We start from the raw sequence: 17,178 nt of genomic DNA on the forward strand, positions 1-17,178 counted from the left end.
GTGTTAAACTTTGACATATAACAAATCTGCTGTTGAACTGCTGAAGCTGATTACGGAGTGTCATGTTTTCCACAATACCAAAAGTTCACGAGATCAATATTGAAAAGTCATTTCTTATTGGTTTAATTGTGATACTCTTGATATAACGTTAATTTCTATTGGATAAAGAGATCAAACAGGCAGCGCACCTTGCGTTTGATTGGAAATGTATCGAACATTGATGAGTACTTTAACTCGTGTGAATTCGATCATTCCCACATATGTTTTATTGGAAAACTTTCATGTTTGAAAGTGTCATATGGAGTTTTTCTGTCATTTAACGAAACAGATGCAATGGTTTTTGGAACAACATGTTTATTTCTGGTAATTTCAGTTTTTGTGCACTCTTGGAAAAGACCGGCAAATGGTAAGTTTGTTTACTTTGTTCTATATATAGAGTGTAACAAAATTTACCTATATAATAAGTTTCCCAAAGTTTAAAATAACTTTTGTATACATAGATATTTTTTAGCTTCGTAAGTAAGCTTTTCTTGTAAAATTTGTTTAAAAGACCCGATTTTAATGCAGGTGAAATGAAATATTCAACAATTAGGACACCTGGTCAATATTTTATGGACAATTGAGTTTTTATTTGAATTTTATATTTGTACAGGTGAGCACTGATTTAAATATTTTTTCTAGAATATTTGATATCATTTAATTATTATTAGTAACCTGTACCTTACTACAGAAATTATGCATTTATGAACATCTCAATTTAACATTAGATTATAATATAATGAATATCCCTGAAATTTATCAACCAGCTGAGCTTAGATAACAATGTTTTTAGAGAAATAAAATAAATGCTTTAGAGATGTTCTATACTTCTGATAAGCTGGTTAGCTTAATATCTATTTTGAGTTAAGTATTGAATTATGTACATGCAGCAAAATCAGAAATAATGATCATGAGTTCTTATCAATACAGTTACATGTATTCACAGTCTTTTAGTTTTTTTTTTTAGAATAGCAAGGATAGCCACTAAATCTAAATTTTTACCTAAATATATAAAAAATATACTTGAACAGGTCTGTCAGGCCAAATTGATGCATTTGATTTGCTGTGTAATAAGTAATCTTGTTTTTTAATTTATGGATGAAATGTACAATGTATGTTTGAAAATTGGACTGAATTTTCATTTGTTGACCAATACAACACACATTTCATTCATTATTGGTTCAATTCACAAAGACTATATAACTAGAAGATTTGAATATGAGCCTAATGTTTGCCACAGATCCTTATAGTACTGTGGTACAGTACCACAGCGCTTTCTCAATAATTTTTTTTATGTATTATAATAAAAGTCTTTTTATTTTGTGGTGATATAATGAAGGGGAATTATTTCACATCCCTTTGTGCTTAATCCTAATGTATATGGTAAATGTAAATTAGATGATACATATAGATATATCTGAAAAAATGATTAATTTTCCAATAAGCATGATAAGTAATAGTTATTCATTTACTTGTTTCACATGTATTTTCTGGACATAGTTATTAGTACAACATGAGATACATATCAGTTCTGACTCACACTATTGTTTCAAGTGACTTTACCAAAGATTTGTAAGACGGTTGTTCCATAAAAAACATACATAGGACCCAGGGAAGGCATCAAATTCTCAAATACTGGTGGTTGTTTACAGCTATTTTCTGCTTACCCTTGTGAAGCACCTGAGAACACCCCCAGTTTTTGGTGGGGTTCGTGTTGCTAAGTCTTAGTTTTCTATGTTGTGTTTTGTGTACTGTGGTTTGTCTGTTGGTCTGTTTTTTTTAGCCATCATGTTTTCAGTTTATTTTTAAGTTTGAATGTCCCTTTGGTATCTTTCGCCTCTCTTGTACAGTCGAAATTAAGGAGAAATTTTAGAATTGCCTCTACATAGATGTCATCATCATGATACCGGTAATCCTTTTTTCAAAGTGCCTTCTCTTGGGATGTATCTTTAAATAGAACAGCCCATAAATTGGTTAACATTTTTTTTTATTTCAGTGGTAATAGATTTTTAGGTTAAAGACAATAATTCAGACCTCTATACGTGTATTGTCATAACTATTTATAATTGGTTTAAGTTTATTATTGCATGAACAATGGATAAACCAGTGACTACTGAAAACTTTCAAACTTGATAGTCTGGTGACTTTTTTGACACCTTGGTAAAATTTTCACTTCATAGAATATATAATACTCAATAGCATAATTTGAAATTTAATTTTCATCTTGAAAACCCAAACAAAATCTTCAAGTTATTTAAAAATTGAAGACTTGAGAAATGTTGCCATCTGCTACAGAATATACATTTTTGTAGATATTTTCCCCTTTATGCAAATGAAAGAAAATGCATACATGTATATATACGTAATGTACATGTATTTTATTTTAGTGTGAAAATATTTACTAAAGGATATCAAAGACTCTTACATGTATTTTTTCTGAATTTTAGATAAACAAGACCCACTCAAATTAAAATCTCAACAAACCACATGCTTCCTGATTCCTGAGGTTACATTTTAACCATAGGAAACAAATTTTACATACTTGTTATACTGATTTTGATTTACTCTCAGATAATTTTGCATAAGCAGAGATCCTCTTCCTATAAGAATTAATCTAGCTAAGTTTTCAGCACGTGGTTAGAGAAACATGATGATTTGCCTTTCATAGCAGTATAGTTGATCAGACGATCAATACTGCCTTGTAATGAAAATTGGTAGACTTTTACTATATGTTTTCTTACATTAGTTTAAGTAATTAAGGAAGACATTCATGTTCCGATGGTTTGTTACCAAATTACAGTAAACCATTTGTTTGACGTTTTAATTTCATTAAAGAGAAATTAATTTTGGACTTCAGAAAACAATATCTTGTTGCATAACATTAGGAAATTTAATTTAACTTGAATTGCATTAGGTATTCTTGAGAGTTTGAGAGTACTAATATGGCCTTTATCGTCAAGTTTCAAACCCCTTATTTTGATACATTTTTATACGTCCGCAAACAAATTTTGTGGTCGTATATTGGAATGACACTATTGACGTTGCCTTTGTCGTCCAGAGTCGTCTTCGTCCTAAGACACATTGGTTTTCGCACTCTAACTTAAGTTTAAGTGAATGGATCACTATGAAATTTTACCATAAGGTTCAATACCACAAAAGGAAGGTTGGGATTGATTTTGGGGGTTATGGTACCAACAGTTAAGGAATTAGGGGCCAAAAAGGGACCAAAAACAAGCTTTTTTCTAGTTTTATGACAATAACTTGTGTGTAAGTGTATGGATCTTTCTGAAATTGTACTACAAGGTTCCATATAACAAAGGGAAAGCTGGGTTTGAGTTTGGGGGTAATTGCCTTAAACGTTTAGGAATTTGGGGCCAAAAAGGGGCCAAAAAACAAGCATTTTTCTAGTTTCCAGACAAGAACTTGTGTTCAAGTGTATGGATCTCTCTGAAATTGTACTGTAAGGTACCCTACCACAAAGGGAAGGCTGGGATTGAGTTTGGGGGTGATGAATCCTAAGGGGGTTCAAAAAATTTGGGGGGGGGAACTTTTTTTTTCTTTAAAATTTTCCATTTTAAATTGGTTATTTTTGATTTATATATAAAAGCAAATAATAATGATATGGTTTGAATAGGTAAATTAAATTTTTTTAAGTTCTTAGACTTCATTCATTCTGTGTCAGAAACCTATGCTGTGTCAAATATTTAATCACAATCCAAATTCAGATCTGTATCAAGCTTGAATGTTGTGTCCATACTTGCCCCAACTGTTCAGGGTTCGACCTCTGCGGTCATATCAAGCTGCGCCCAGCGGAGCATTTTATTATACTATTAGCATTAAATGATCCCCAAAAAAGTAATCATTATTCACAGTGGCGGATCCTGAACTTTTTATAAGGGGGGCCCAATAACTGCCATAAGAGGGGGCCCGCTACAGTCATGCTTCAGTGATTCCCTATATAATCAAGCAAGTTTTTCCCATGAAAGGAGGTTCCGGGCCTCCCAGGCCCCCCCCCCACTGGATCCGCCTGCGATTCATCATATTGAACTTTTCAGCTTTCATTATTGTCATAAAAAGCAAATATATATTGGTAAAGTCTTTTCAAATAAATGTTGTTAATCCTCATGTTGGGTACCCCATCCCCGCTCATTCTTTGAGTAAAATAAGAAAATAAGTAAATTTGTACTTTTTAACTAAAGCAATACATTGAATGGTTACTGCAGTAATATATTGCTTACATATTTATGCCTATAGATATGTTTTAACACTTATGTCAGATATTTGAAACAGATTTGGATAAGAGGCTTTATCATGTTTATCAGATTATATCATGAAGACATTTAGTATTGACAATCTCCTGATATACAATCATAACAACTATGACAAATGTATGTAGTAGATATAAGTAATATTATTTCCCTGTGTAACTTAGCACTTTATTGGTGCTAAGTGTTGGATTAGCTGTAAATGACACGAATCCTCTCAATTATATAATTTATTTTAGCTTCTGATATTTTGATAGTTTTAATGTTGTAAAATTTTACAATATTAAAAAGAAATATTATAGGTGATTTGTTGAACTGGTTGACTCATTGAAAGTTTCCTTTAACCCAGATTTGGAATTAGATATATGGGGTATCATAAGTAAATGGAACATTCAACCCAATGATACAAATAACAAAAAGACATAAAGAGTTTGCTAGTTGCATGATTAAATAAAATAATAAATTATAAAAGGGCTAAACTTTTGTTAAAAGACAGCAACGTATAGATTTTACAATTTTGCCTGCATAATAACTATTATAGACATAATAATCTTGCTCAAATATACGGTGGATAATTCTTTATATTAAGTTGATGCTTATTTTCATGGATTGAGGAAAAAGTGATTGATTGATTGTTGGTTGCTTAGCATCCAGTGGCAAATATTTCATGCATGTTCAGGACAATCAGGAAAAATTGAAATTTCATGGATACTTGATTTTGTGGATTTGAAAAGTTTAGCATATAGACCTATAGTAAATTTGTACTTTGTTGATCATATAAAGGACAAGGTTCACTTTTGGACAGATATGGCCTTGAATTCAACTTTTTCATAAAATGAATCTATTTCAAAAGCCTAATCGCTTACAGTAAAACAAATCTTTTCATAAGAGTACATGATAGCCTCCAAAGTAAGCATATTTTGGATTTATATTGTTCAAATGTGATGATTTTATGCATTTTTCGAATCAAAAGCTTAAAGAAAACCATAAGCTTCAGGCAGCAGCCTACGATCCAAAATGTTCTGTGTCAAAAAATTATATTGAATCCTTGTAAACCAAATATCTGGATCCAGGATTGCAGCCAAAGTAAATTATATGAAAAACTGTTATAAATTATGAAAAAAGGGACCAAAACCAACATTACAACACAGATAATGCATAAATAAGGGCATAATTCAAAATGTGATTTACCAAGGATTAGTTATTTAGTATTGTTAGACGTTAGTACTTGATATCACTTATATTTCTATGTGAAATTTGTAGTATTTTGACCTGATTAAAAAACCCATACCGTTTAGTCGTCTATAAAAGGCCCAGAGTGAGTGAGTGACATGAAAAATATGAAACAATTCAATTAAGAAAACTAATGGCCTATTTTATAACAAAATTTATACGTCCTTTTATAAATGGAGAAATTGCTAAATTTGCCTTTTCCACACTCTAACTTTAGTTTGCCTCAACCAAATATTATAAAACTTATACACAATGTTTTACTACCATCAAACACAAATCAAGTTTGAATTTGGGTGGTGTATATTTTGCTGTTCTAGAGTAATGTCCCTTTGTAAATTGAAAAATTTCAGAATTTGCCGTATATTTACAAGCAGGGCATCTGAGTGTATCCCAGTTGGACACATTCTTCATTTATTAACCCATGCATTTTCTGTTATGGCTGTAGATCTGAAGGTGATTTTAAATGCAGTTGACCGACTTTTGGCAGAGTTGCAGCCTTATGACTTTCTTTAAAATGTACTTGTCCTTATTTTTATTTTTATATAATGCTTGCAGATCTTGAGCAGATTTTTGGGGTGTGTATATGATGACTTACAGAGTAAGTTTGTGTTGCATTCTGGGTGACCAACTATTTGATTTTTTGCCATACAGTTCACGGTTGAAGACACATCTAGTAAAATTGTTTATGATGTTCTTTTTAAAGAATAAAACTTTTTTTAAATACACTTATCCCTCTTTTTTGGGCTTCCCTTTTAATTAAGTACAGTACATTGTACCATTTGTAGATATTTAAAAAAAAACCAAATACATTTTATCTATTGATTTTTTTAACCAATCAATCTTTTCTCAAAGATAATACCATTTACGGAAATTATCAGTCTATTCATTGACATTCATAACATCTTTGTTGATGGCTGTTTTTTTTTACTGTCCTCGTAACTTACAGTGAAATGTCATTTACTTAGGTGCATGTCACATGAAATCCATTGTAATAAAACTGTTTAAAAAATTAAAGTCGCTTTTGTATTGTTTTTATTAGGGATTTGGAAATAAAAGTTAGTTTGTCAAATGAATTTCAAATATTGGATTGTTTTCATTCTTTTACATAATTCTAATCTTTAACTTAGAATCGACTGTTTGGCAGTGATGATTGGGAAAAACGGAAGTTAAGGTTTTGTGAGTTTGTGAAAAACTTTACTAAATTGACTTGTCTTAGAAATTTAAAAAGAAATGAGAAAAAAATTTGAAACACATGAAGTTTCAGACGCATTAACAATGTCTAAGGTACCCTGTATATATCCAGTGACAGAGTTTTAAAAGCACAGAGTCAGTTTTACATTATTTATATGGGCATCAGAGAAATTAATGTTAGTTTTTGATAATGGTACTTAAAATTTCAGACAGAACACTTTTGTCTTTTATACTTTACTACAATAAAAACATCCATCAGATGGCTATTAGTAAAATTAAAAGTGTCCTTTTATATTTGATTGTTAGGAAAATTAATGACTTTAATGGTCTCACGGAAGTTTTATCATGTCATAAATTCCAGTTCCTTGTTTTTTCAAAGACACCAAAATTATACTTCAAGTCTCATGCAAAAGGTCAAAGGTGGATCGTGCAATAAAGACAATATTTCAGAAAAAAATATGTATGTATAAAAGGAGATGTGGGGTAAATGTCATTGAGACAGCAACCCAATTTCAAATAACCAAAAGACATCTAGAGGGAAACATATACCTGTAGTCTTCAAATATAGACAATACTTGAATCCGTACACTTTGTTGAGATTTGTAAAAGTGACCTTCTCTTTGATCTTACAAAATTTTCTGGTTTGTCATTTCAGAGTTATGGGATATTAGCTGTCATATTGAGACATAAATGTCGCACACTGAATTGAGTATGCTTACACAAATGTTGGCACAATACTTAGGTTCTGTGTCCTGATTGCCATTCAAAACAATTGTTTTTGCTATCCTGTACAGCAGACATGCTTATGCTTGCCATTGCATTACAATGGATTTTGCAATCTTGTACAGCAGATTTTTGTCTGTGTTTCTGATAGCCATTGCATTACAAGGGATTTTGCAATCTTGTACAGTAAATTTTGATCTCTGTTATCTATTGCAACTGCAGTACCAATAGCTAGTTATTAAGGGTGTGGATTTATTTACTTCAACGTTAAGGTGGACAACCAATTCACCCACTCCAAAAGTAGCCCTTTTAGTAGCTCTTGACAAAAATAGTGCTTTTGATGTTGTTGTTTATGTAAACTAGCAAATGAATTTACCTGATGAATATAACTTTTTCTGATTGAGAAATATATTTTGATCATTTTGAGCCCAAATTTACTAATGCATGAACTTGCTACAATTTTAAGGTTGTTTTGCTCAATTGTATTTTAATAAAGATTTTCAGTAACAACTTCAACATGCTATTTTATTAGTATGGAAAATCCCAATCATCATGTGTCACTACAATAGACTTGAAACATTGTTGAAAATTGGCATGTAGAAAGTTGATACATGTATAATACTCTTGATTCCAATCGTTATCTTCTGTCAAAGTTTTTGGTTTTATGTTGACGTTATTTGATGTCATTTGTGCGTTTGTTACGCATAAAATCTACGTGTAATTTGAGCTAAGGTATGAATATTCTAATAGGGATGAATTCATTATGACTGATTCCATAACTGTTTTTAAATGATAAAATTAATATATTTCTTTAGGTAGGGTCGGATTATGTACATAAGAATAAAGACAGGTGTTGGAAAATGTCAAGCCGCCACAATTACTTTATCAGTTCAAAGATGTAGGGATCCAGTTAGCCCATAAAATGTTTAAATGACTTGAGAAATCAGCGAGCGTATAGTAAAAGAGTATTTCTAGTAATGGAAATGATATGGATCAAACCTATTCAGGATACAACATGATACCAGACTGTTCTAGGAAATTTAAAAAAAAATTTAACTATCCATTTACTATTATACTTGCAAATTCTCCGCCTTCTAAGACTAAAATATTCAAAATTATATAATCCTAAATTTATTTAATAAATGAAGTCTAAAATATCATTTTGTTGGCATGTAAATATGGTATGATGAAAAAAAAAAACTGTTCAACATTGATTTGTCTATTCTCTGATTACTGTCCTTCTCCATACTTCATGTAATTAAATTATATGTTATGTAAAAGTGTGAGGGATTCAATTCCTCACCTTTAATAAATTTTGACATTAACCTGTAGAAAAATGAGTCCCTAAAGACTGAACTTCAAAGAATTGTGTTATTTGATATGGAAAACGAAGATTGGTATTAAATATTGGTAAAAATTCTGGTATTTGTCTTTGATAATGGAACTGAGATGTGAAAAATATTGTATTGATCATATTTTACTTCTATATATAGTTGTATTTTAAAAACTGTGAGTTACTTAATCATACTTAAGCAGTAAGTACTTAATAAAAAGTGCTCCATCACACAAAAATCCGGTCAATTATGTAAGGGTACTGTGTTTTCCCCAAATTAAAAAAAATGTTCACTGATAAAATCATTAAACTGCAGACTGTCAGATGAAAACTTTCAAGTACATTTGTTCTTAAAAGACATTAAAAGTTAAGAGAAAGTTGCGGAAGTATTTTTGCAACACAGGGGTTTTTTAGTAAACACATTTCCAATCATCATTATAATAAATCTTAAGTCTATACATGTAAAGCACAAATATACTTTTGATTGTCAATTTGAAATATACTGATATATGATGTCTCAAAGTTATTGAGATTTTATTTAGAAAACAGGCCTATTTCAAGTCAATTCTTGCATACTTAAAAAGCTACAACTTCATATATATGCTGAAATTGTCTATATACAGTATCGTAGGCGCAAGTTCTGAAAAGTATGACTATATTGTACAATGTGTGATACAAAAAAAGAGGCAGATTATATGAGAGACCAAGGCCACATTCAAAAACCAAAATATTTTTTTTTCAACATTTTTGAAATCTAATTTATTTAAGATGGTTCTTTCTTCAAATTCAATATACATAATTTCAAATTCAATATTCATAATTTCTTCTCACATACACTGCCAATTTCAATTCAATTTTATGTCGAGACTTCACGAAACTTGATAGGAGTGATGAAATATTTTTCATTTTTTAGTTTTCTGGAAGAATGGTGATTTAGTATTTGAACAGTTGCTTTACTGTTGCCAAATAAAATGTCTTCTTGATTACATTGCAGTTTATAGTTAACTTTTTAATGGTATTACAAAAAAGTAAGTAAATAATTCACGCTGTTCTCATCAGATGGATGTATGGTGATTTGAATGCAGAACAAGTTCTATCATAATGCAGAGGCCTTCAAATTAAATCCACATCTTTAAATCTTTTTTTCAACCTGTTGAAATAAAATTCCTCTGAATCTCAGAAATAGACCATTTCTATTCAACCATTATGCAAATTAGACGGAATTAAACTTTTAAGTGCCTTGATATCACCGATCTCAGGTAATCTACAAATTTTTGTTTCTTTATTAGTGAAATCACCATGTGTGAGAAAAGTTAAAAGATCAATGCTATGTTAAATGCTGAATCGATGGTTTGTAATTTTGAGTAGAAAGAGATAATACAGAAAATTTCCTTTTGTTATTTTTATCAGGCTAATGGAATTGATTTAGTGATGCACAATCCTGTGAAAATAAACCCTGCATATTGACAGATCATTCAAGTTAAGCTACTATGAAATAGATTCGTGTAGCTGTCCAATGCTATTCAATAATTTCTTGTTCAGTTATGGGAAATACTTTCAAACAAACGTAACGAACTTGCTGATTGTGGTTCCTTAAGTCATGCCAATGTTCAATACAGCTCAAGATGAATTTTTCCATTTTACTACTCAAACCTGTATTTTTCAAAGAAATATAGATCCATGTAGGACATGTAGGAGTTGTAGCTTTAATTTTAAGTGACTAAATGTCTCATGCTGTCATAATATTAGCACCAGTTTAAAATGTATTCTACTAGGAAATTCATAATAGTGGTTTTATATTAACATGTAATGATAAATATTATACATTTCTATGATGAATTAATGTTACAATAAAAATATTTATATTTTTGAAAATAAAAAAATGTAAGATGGCATTTTAATACTTTCAAAAAATTTATCCATTACTAAATCACTTGGACTATTTTTTTGTGAGTCAATGTATTCTTATATTTACATGCACGTGGCCAATTAAAGTACCATACTAATTCTTCCCAGCATTCCCTTAAAAAAGAAAATTTGTACTTTTAGTTTGCAAAAATACCATAGCTATTTCCATTAGACATCCCTAAGGTAGATATTAAATGTTTTAAATGAATGTCATTCACAATGTGATGAAAGATAAAATATAAAATTGTGTGAAAAGTACAGTTAAAAAATGATTCTGTTTCTCTTGAAATTAAAATAATTGAGTGATTTTTGCAAATCAACTGTGAAATTACAGTTTAATGATTTAAAAAAATGATTAATGTGTCTCATTTAGGTAGCTGGCACTCTGACGATTTGTGTGGTGATTGAAGTCTGCATTGGAAAAACAATGATAAAGCTTACTCATTACAGACCATTCTGTCATTTTGGTGAAATTCAGAAAATATTTTCCATAACTACCAGTAATGCCAATCTGTTTTTTGCAACGACCTGCCAGAGTAGAAGCTCAATGTTAATTGTTAACTGTCTGCAAATGAACCGTCTTACATACAAACAACTTGAACATGATGAAGTCGTGGGAACATTTGTAAGCAGTCACTTGGAAAATGGTCTATTGTTATCGAATTGATTTTGTAAGAAATGATTTCTCAAAGAGGATTTTATCTTAGAATGCCTCCTAAAAATTCATATTGATGTCAATTTGTTACATTTTTAATTGAGTTATCTGAGTGAAATATTGTCCTTTGAAATGTGATAGTGAATAAATATAGATTCTACCACTGCATTGAGTGTTTTAAATTTGAAAATTACACACTCTCGAGTCAAGAAATATGGTATTGTACAAGATTCAGTGGTGGCATCTGTTTTATTAATGTTTTTAGACAATAATGCAGGCAAAATTTATCTCTCTTTTTCAGTGATCTTTAAAAAGATCTGCTCTTTTAAATGACATCATCAATCAGGCATGGTTACCTTTTTTCATGAGGTCACAATAGTTAAACACAGAGGAAAGCAAGAAAATTTGACATATGACGATGATTGACCAATGATGAATGAAGAACTAAGATCAAATGAACGCATGTTGAATTATAAAAAAATCAATTGCTTGGGGAAAGTAAAAATCGGCTAAGAATTAGAGAAATGCATTTATAGCTAAATCATGTGACTAGGGGATGTTTGTTTGCAGGTCACATTTTCGTTACATTTCACTATTTTTTATTATTCCTTTGGAATTTATTTCAGTAAATTGTATAAGAAAAAATTAACTTGCATTTAAAATTGAATTTACCTGTGTACTTTACTTTATTTAAAACCATTTTTTCCTAGGTTAAAGTTGTCTTTTTGACATTGGAACATCTTTTTTATTTATATAGTGTCATAGATCAAACTAATTATTCATTCAGTGTTAATATTTACTTGTTTTTGTGTATTTTCTTTTTTGATCGAGTTAAGCCATTTCAATTGATATTTTATTGTGTGTCTTTTTATGTTGTAATGTTATACCACTGTTTCAGGTTAGGGTGAAGATTGGCATGTTAAAATGTTTAAACCCGCCGCTGCATTTTTATGCACCTGTCCTTAGTCAGGAACCTGTTGTTCAGTGGTTGTCATTTGTTGGTGTGGTTCATAAGTGTTTCTTGTTCTCGTTTTTTTATATAGATTAGACCGTTGGTTTTCCTGTTTGAATTGTTTTACACTAGTCTTTTTGGAGCCCTTTATAGCTTGCTGTTCGATGTGAGCCAAGGCTCCGTGTTGAAGGCCGTACTTTGACCTATAATTGTTTACTTTTTACACATTGTGACTTGGATGGAGAGTTGTCTCATTGGCACTCATGCCAAATCTTCTTATTTATATTATGAAACTTAAACTCATTGCTTATTACCACAAAACACAGATCACTATAGTTCGAATTTGGGTGGAGTCACTTTTACCGTTCTCGAGTTATGTTCCTTTCTTACATTATATATAAGCAGGGGCATCATTTCCCCATTTATTCTTTATTATCTTAAAAGATGCACAACATGAATATGCTTTTGGAAAAATATGTGATAATGTAAACTGGTCAAACAATATAAGAATGAGGAGATGTGGTTACATGATTGCCAATGAGACAACTATCCACCAGAGTTGAAATGAAGTGGTAGTAAGCGATTATAGGCCAACATAGGTCTTCAACAATGAGAAAAACCCATACCGTATAGTCGGCTTGTTCTCTTTTGTTTGGGCATGGGGTATGGATTTTGCTCACTATAAAGTTCTTTCATTTATCACATTGCAAAAAGATAAATAAAAAAGTTATAAACAGATCAATATAAATAAATTTCATGTCAACTCTAAGACCCTTTCTTTACTACAAACCTTCGAATCATGCAGTTAATTTGCAACATGTGTACAATAACTTAAAGCCTGTTGATGTAGGCCAAATCAAATTAAATAACAGAAAGCATAAGCAATGCGGAAGTTGGTCCATTTAACACAAGCTTTTCAAATCTAATTTTCGGTTCTATTGTCTTTTGTTATTACACATGTTACTAATTGGGTATATTAAACAAGCCTCATTAAGTCCAAGTTTTGGAAGGGAAGTTACAAATTCTAAAAGTCTCTCAAAAAATCGTTATTTAATAGAGATCTTGGATTGTAGATCAACTTTCAGACATTAATTGTTGGACAATCAAAGTATTAACAGAGAGCTAAGTCCTGATTTTTCCCTTTGATCATGTTTCCATCACACTACATACCTTCATTAAGACTCTGATTAGAAATATTCTTCAATTAATCTTCTGTTACAAAAGAAATATTTGTAACATTGATCTGAAATTATTGCGGAATTTATGAGCTGCATAGAACATGATGGTAACTGCCTTTCACTATTGACTTTGATAGCAGTAATTTCTAAACTCTTCTCGATATTAAATATGATGTTACTGATAAGAAATGTATCAAATCTTCTGTGACATTATAAATCAGTATTGGAAATGCTTTATTCTTAAAACTTGTTCAGTGATCATGGTGGTATTGATAAAAGTTATATAAATATTATACCCCCAACTCTATAATGAGTGGGGGCTATATTGTTTTAACCTTCTCCATCCATCTGTTTGTCCTCATTCTGTCTGTCTGTCTGTCCGCCACATGAATTTTTTTGCACTTTTCTCAGGAACTACAAATTTAAGAGCTTCATGGAATTTAGTATCACGCTTCATGTAAGCATGCTTTATACAGTGTGATGTATTTTCACATTCATTGCTCAACAAATTCCTTTTAACTGAATTAGTGACTAATATATTCTTGCACATTATGGCCATGTCCTGAAATATTTGTCGTATTTTTCTCAAGAACTACAAATCTGAGCTTTCTGAAATTTTGATCAAATTTAGCCTCAGGTGAGCAATTTTTTACAGAATATATAGCGTGTGTATCAAATGTGTCCAAATTAGCTTACAGTTCAACTTGTTGATATTGAATTTGATCTTACAATTTTTTTTAAGCCTTGAAACTTCATTCTAGTATTTAATGGAAATAAAAACCAAATGAAATTGCCTCATATTGATATCTCCCAATTCATACTTTTTAAAATTTTTATTATTTTTGCCAAATTCGATGCCAAATGATTTTATTGTCATAATTTATACCTCTTCCTTTGGCCACAATCATCTGGCAGCATACTTAGACTATATAGATTTAAGGTACATCAAATTTTCCCTGACAACCAGAATGGCCACACTGGTCTTTTAATAGATCAAAGGGTTACATTTAAAAATGTTACCTATTTTCATAATATTTGAATAATTATTGTTGAATGTTTAATAATTTGTTGCATATTAAATCTGGTCGATCCTTTCTTTTACATAATTACTGCCATAGGAGTTACAAACCTTCAGAAAATAGTTTTCTGCTCTATTTTTAACCAAATTTGTGGACTTTTTTGTTCATTAGGTGTTTAATTGCAAGAAAGTATTAATAGTACTAGTACAGACATCATGACATGACTTTTGTTCCAATTTTTTAAACTGTAAAAAAATCCTACAGGACTTGGAAAGTTACAAGTTTGGTAGACTTTCAGCCAAATAATGAGTTTAATCTTTTATACAGTAAATTGCATAACAACTAAATTAAGTTACAAAGCCTATACATAAGTTTCAAATTATAAATGCATTAGCTTAGTCTGACCTAAATACAGACTAAACTTGTATTAAAAAGAGCCATCTATGTTTTTTTTCTGAATCCTGCGCCACCTGAGGTATTAGCTTTACATAGTGAAGTGCATTAGGGGAACTGCTAAAAGTTACAAATTTTTGCTAATTGGACTTCAAACAGATTTGAAATTTATGCAATTTATGGTAACAAATGACGTTCATAAATACATATATCACATTACTGGTTGTAAATCTTCAAAAGTTAATATTTCAGTGAATTCCTGCAAGTAAAAGTAAGGTGATATTTTCAAATTTATTCTGCTACTCTACACAACTGATTCATACTGGTTCAAGGTTATATTATATGGTATTTATATACTGTAAACCAACTAATCTTTGTGAGTGATTATTATGCCCCCACTGTAGGGAACGTAATATTTGGTATAACATTTAGTGTTACATTGTTTCCACACTCTAACTTAAGTTTTCCTCATCCAAATTTTATGAAACTCATACACAATGCTAAGAACTACATTAACACACAGACAGAGTTTAAGTTTGATCACCTTTTGATTCATTTAAAGGACATATTGAGAATCCATATCTTGAAACATTGTCTTTTCTCCCTTTTTTTGTGCATTCTATCAGATAAGAAAGAAGAATAGATTTTTCGGAAACTTTGTTTTTATACCTTCCTTTCCTTGCTGTTTGATTCCCAGTAAAATCAATGAAAGTGAATTATAAACTTTGTTGAAGTGCTTCAAAATATTGACTTCATATAATTTCAATATGCTTATTGAAGAAGAAAATATCTGAAAGGTTGATTACCATTCTTCAGCTGTATGAACTATAACAAATTTATGCTTAATAAATTGTAAAAATTGTAGCTGGATTTTAGAGCATTTTAAGTATGAAATCAGCCAACTTTATTTAGAATATAAATATCATGTAGCATACAAAAGTATGACTTTTTGAGGATTAAGTCTAATGGATAAAATGATTATTTGTTAAAAAATTACCCGATTTTAAGAAATCTATATTTGTATGCAAATATGAATATCTTTGATTAGTTATAATATATAAGATACTTAACTTTATTTATCTAAAAATGTTCAGGGGGGGAATCTTGAGTTTTTGTTGATGAAAAAAAGTTTGATATTTTAAGTTATGTATTAAAGCATGATTGTGTATAAAATAAAAGACCACTTTCAAATAGTTTTATGTGAGATGACCGTAAAATATATTGTGATGTTCAATGGATTGCTACCAGATTTACCTTTACCTCCATATAACTTTTTAAATAATGATACGAACAATATCCATCATTTTTAAGAAAACTGCCAGAGTTGTTTTTGCTGCTATCTTTATAATCTTTCTTTAATAAACTTATGTTTGTAGATCAGCATTGTATTCTCTTAAAACCATCATGTTTGGTTGTATAATATCTCTGAGCTGAGTATATTTCCCTTGAGCATTTTACTTTCTCTGGTTTCAACTTGTAATAAACAAGATTACATAACTCAGATAGCTGTCATACCATGTAAGATTCTTGTCACTTTCCGATTTTGTCCCCAAAGTAATGAAGCAGATGGAAATTCGACACTGTTTTCTACTAATTTAATCTAATATATCACATCATTAGACATTATAAGGCAGTTTTATACAAATATTTTATTAGCAAGATCACAAATTGAGAAATTGATAAGAGCTTTATGTTTCTTGAGGGTTTTGGTTTTCATGTGTTCAAATCATTAAAAGTTTAAAAATTGTATTCTTTTAATTAACACATGTGGTTGTTTGTTTAAAGTGTCATAGTCATCATGTTATAGCTATAGGAAGGCTTTCCTTTATTGAAAAAAGAACCTTCAGTTCAGACAGTTGCACATAAAATGCAGAGATAACATGAAAAAAAAAAACCAGACTAGCCTTGAGAACTTAATGTCTGATAAAAAAGTCTATTCTTTTTGTAATGTGTGCAGTGTCCTGATATCTGTCCAGACATCCAGATTACATTAGGCCCCTAGAGCAAACCCATCCAGTCATCATAAATCAAGTGTACTGCATTCTTAGAGACAATGATATATTTAGGAGCCCTGTATTTATATACACATCTTAAGGTTAGATATGATAATGGAAAACAATACAGAATTCATTAGTGTTATACTGATCTGCCAATGTTTTTTCTACTCAAGAGGAAACTTTAGGATTGAGTTAGGTTAGACCGTAGTTGACAGTTCAATTAAATTAGCTGATAGCCGGATTATACCAATCACTGTATTGACCGCCGTGACAGTGTGCGATCAAATTGATG

At 30.5% G+C, this 17,178-nt stretch overlaps 1 protein-coding gene across 1 annotated transcript in view; it reads left to right on the forward strand.

The window, feature by feature from the left end:
• The first annotated feature begins 206 nt into the window (after positions 1–206).
• LOC127702969 (protein turtle homolog A-like) overlaps positions 207–17,178 on the forward strand; it is a 143,305-nt gene continuing 126,333 nt past the window's right edge. Inside the window, exon 1 of the mRNA XM_052207329.1 lies at positions 207–406. Coding sequence (XP_052063289.1) covers positions 334–406 — 73 coding nt within the window. The 5' untranslated portion in view covers positions 207–333. The remainder of the gene's footprint in view (positions 407–17,178) is intronic.

This window comes from Mytilus californianus, unplaced genomic scaffold, assembly GCF_021869535.1.
Source record: "Mytilus californianus isolate M0D057914Y unplaced genomic scaffold, xbMytCali1.0.p SCAF_5, whole genome shotgun sequence".
NCBI lineage: Eukaryota > Metazoa > Mollusca > Bivalvia > Mytilida > Mytilidae > Mytilus > Mytilus californianus.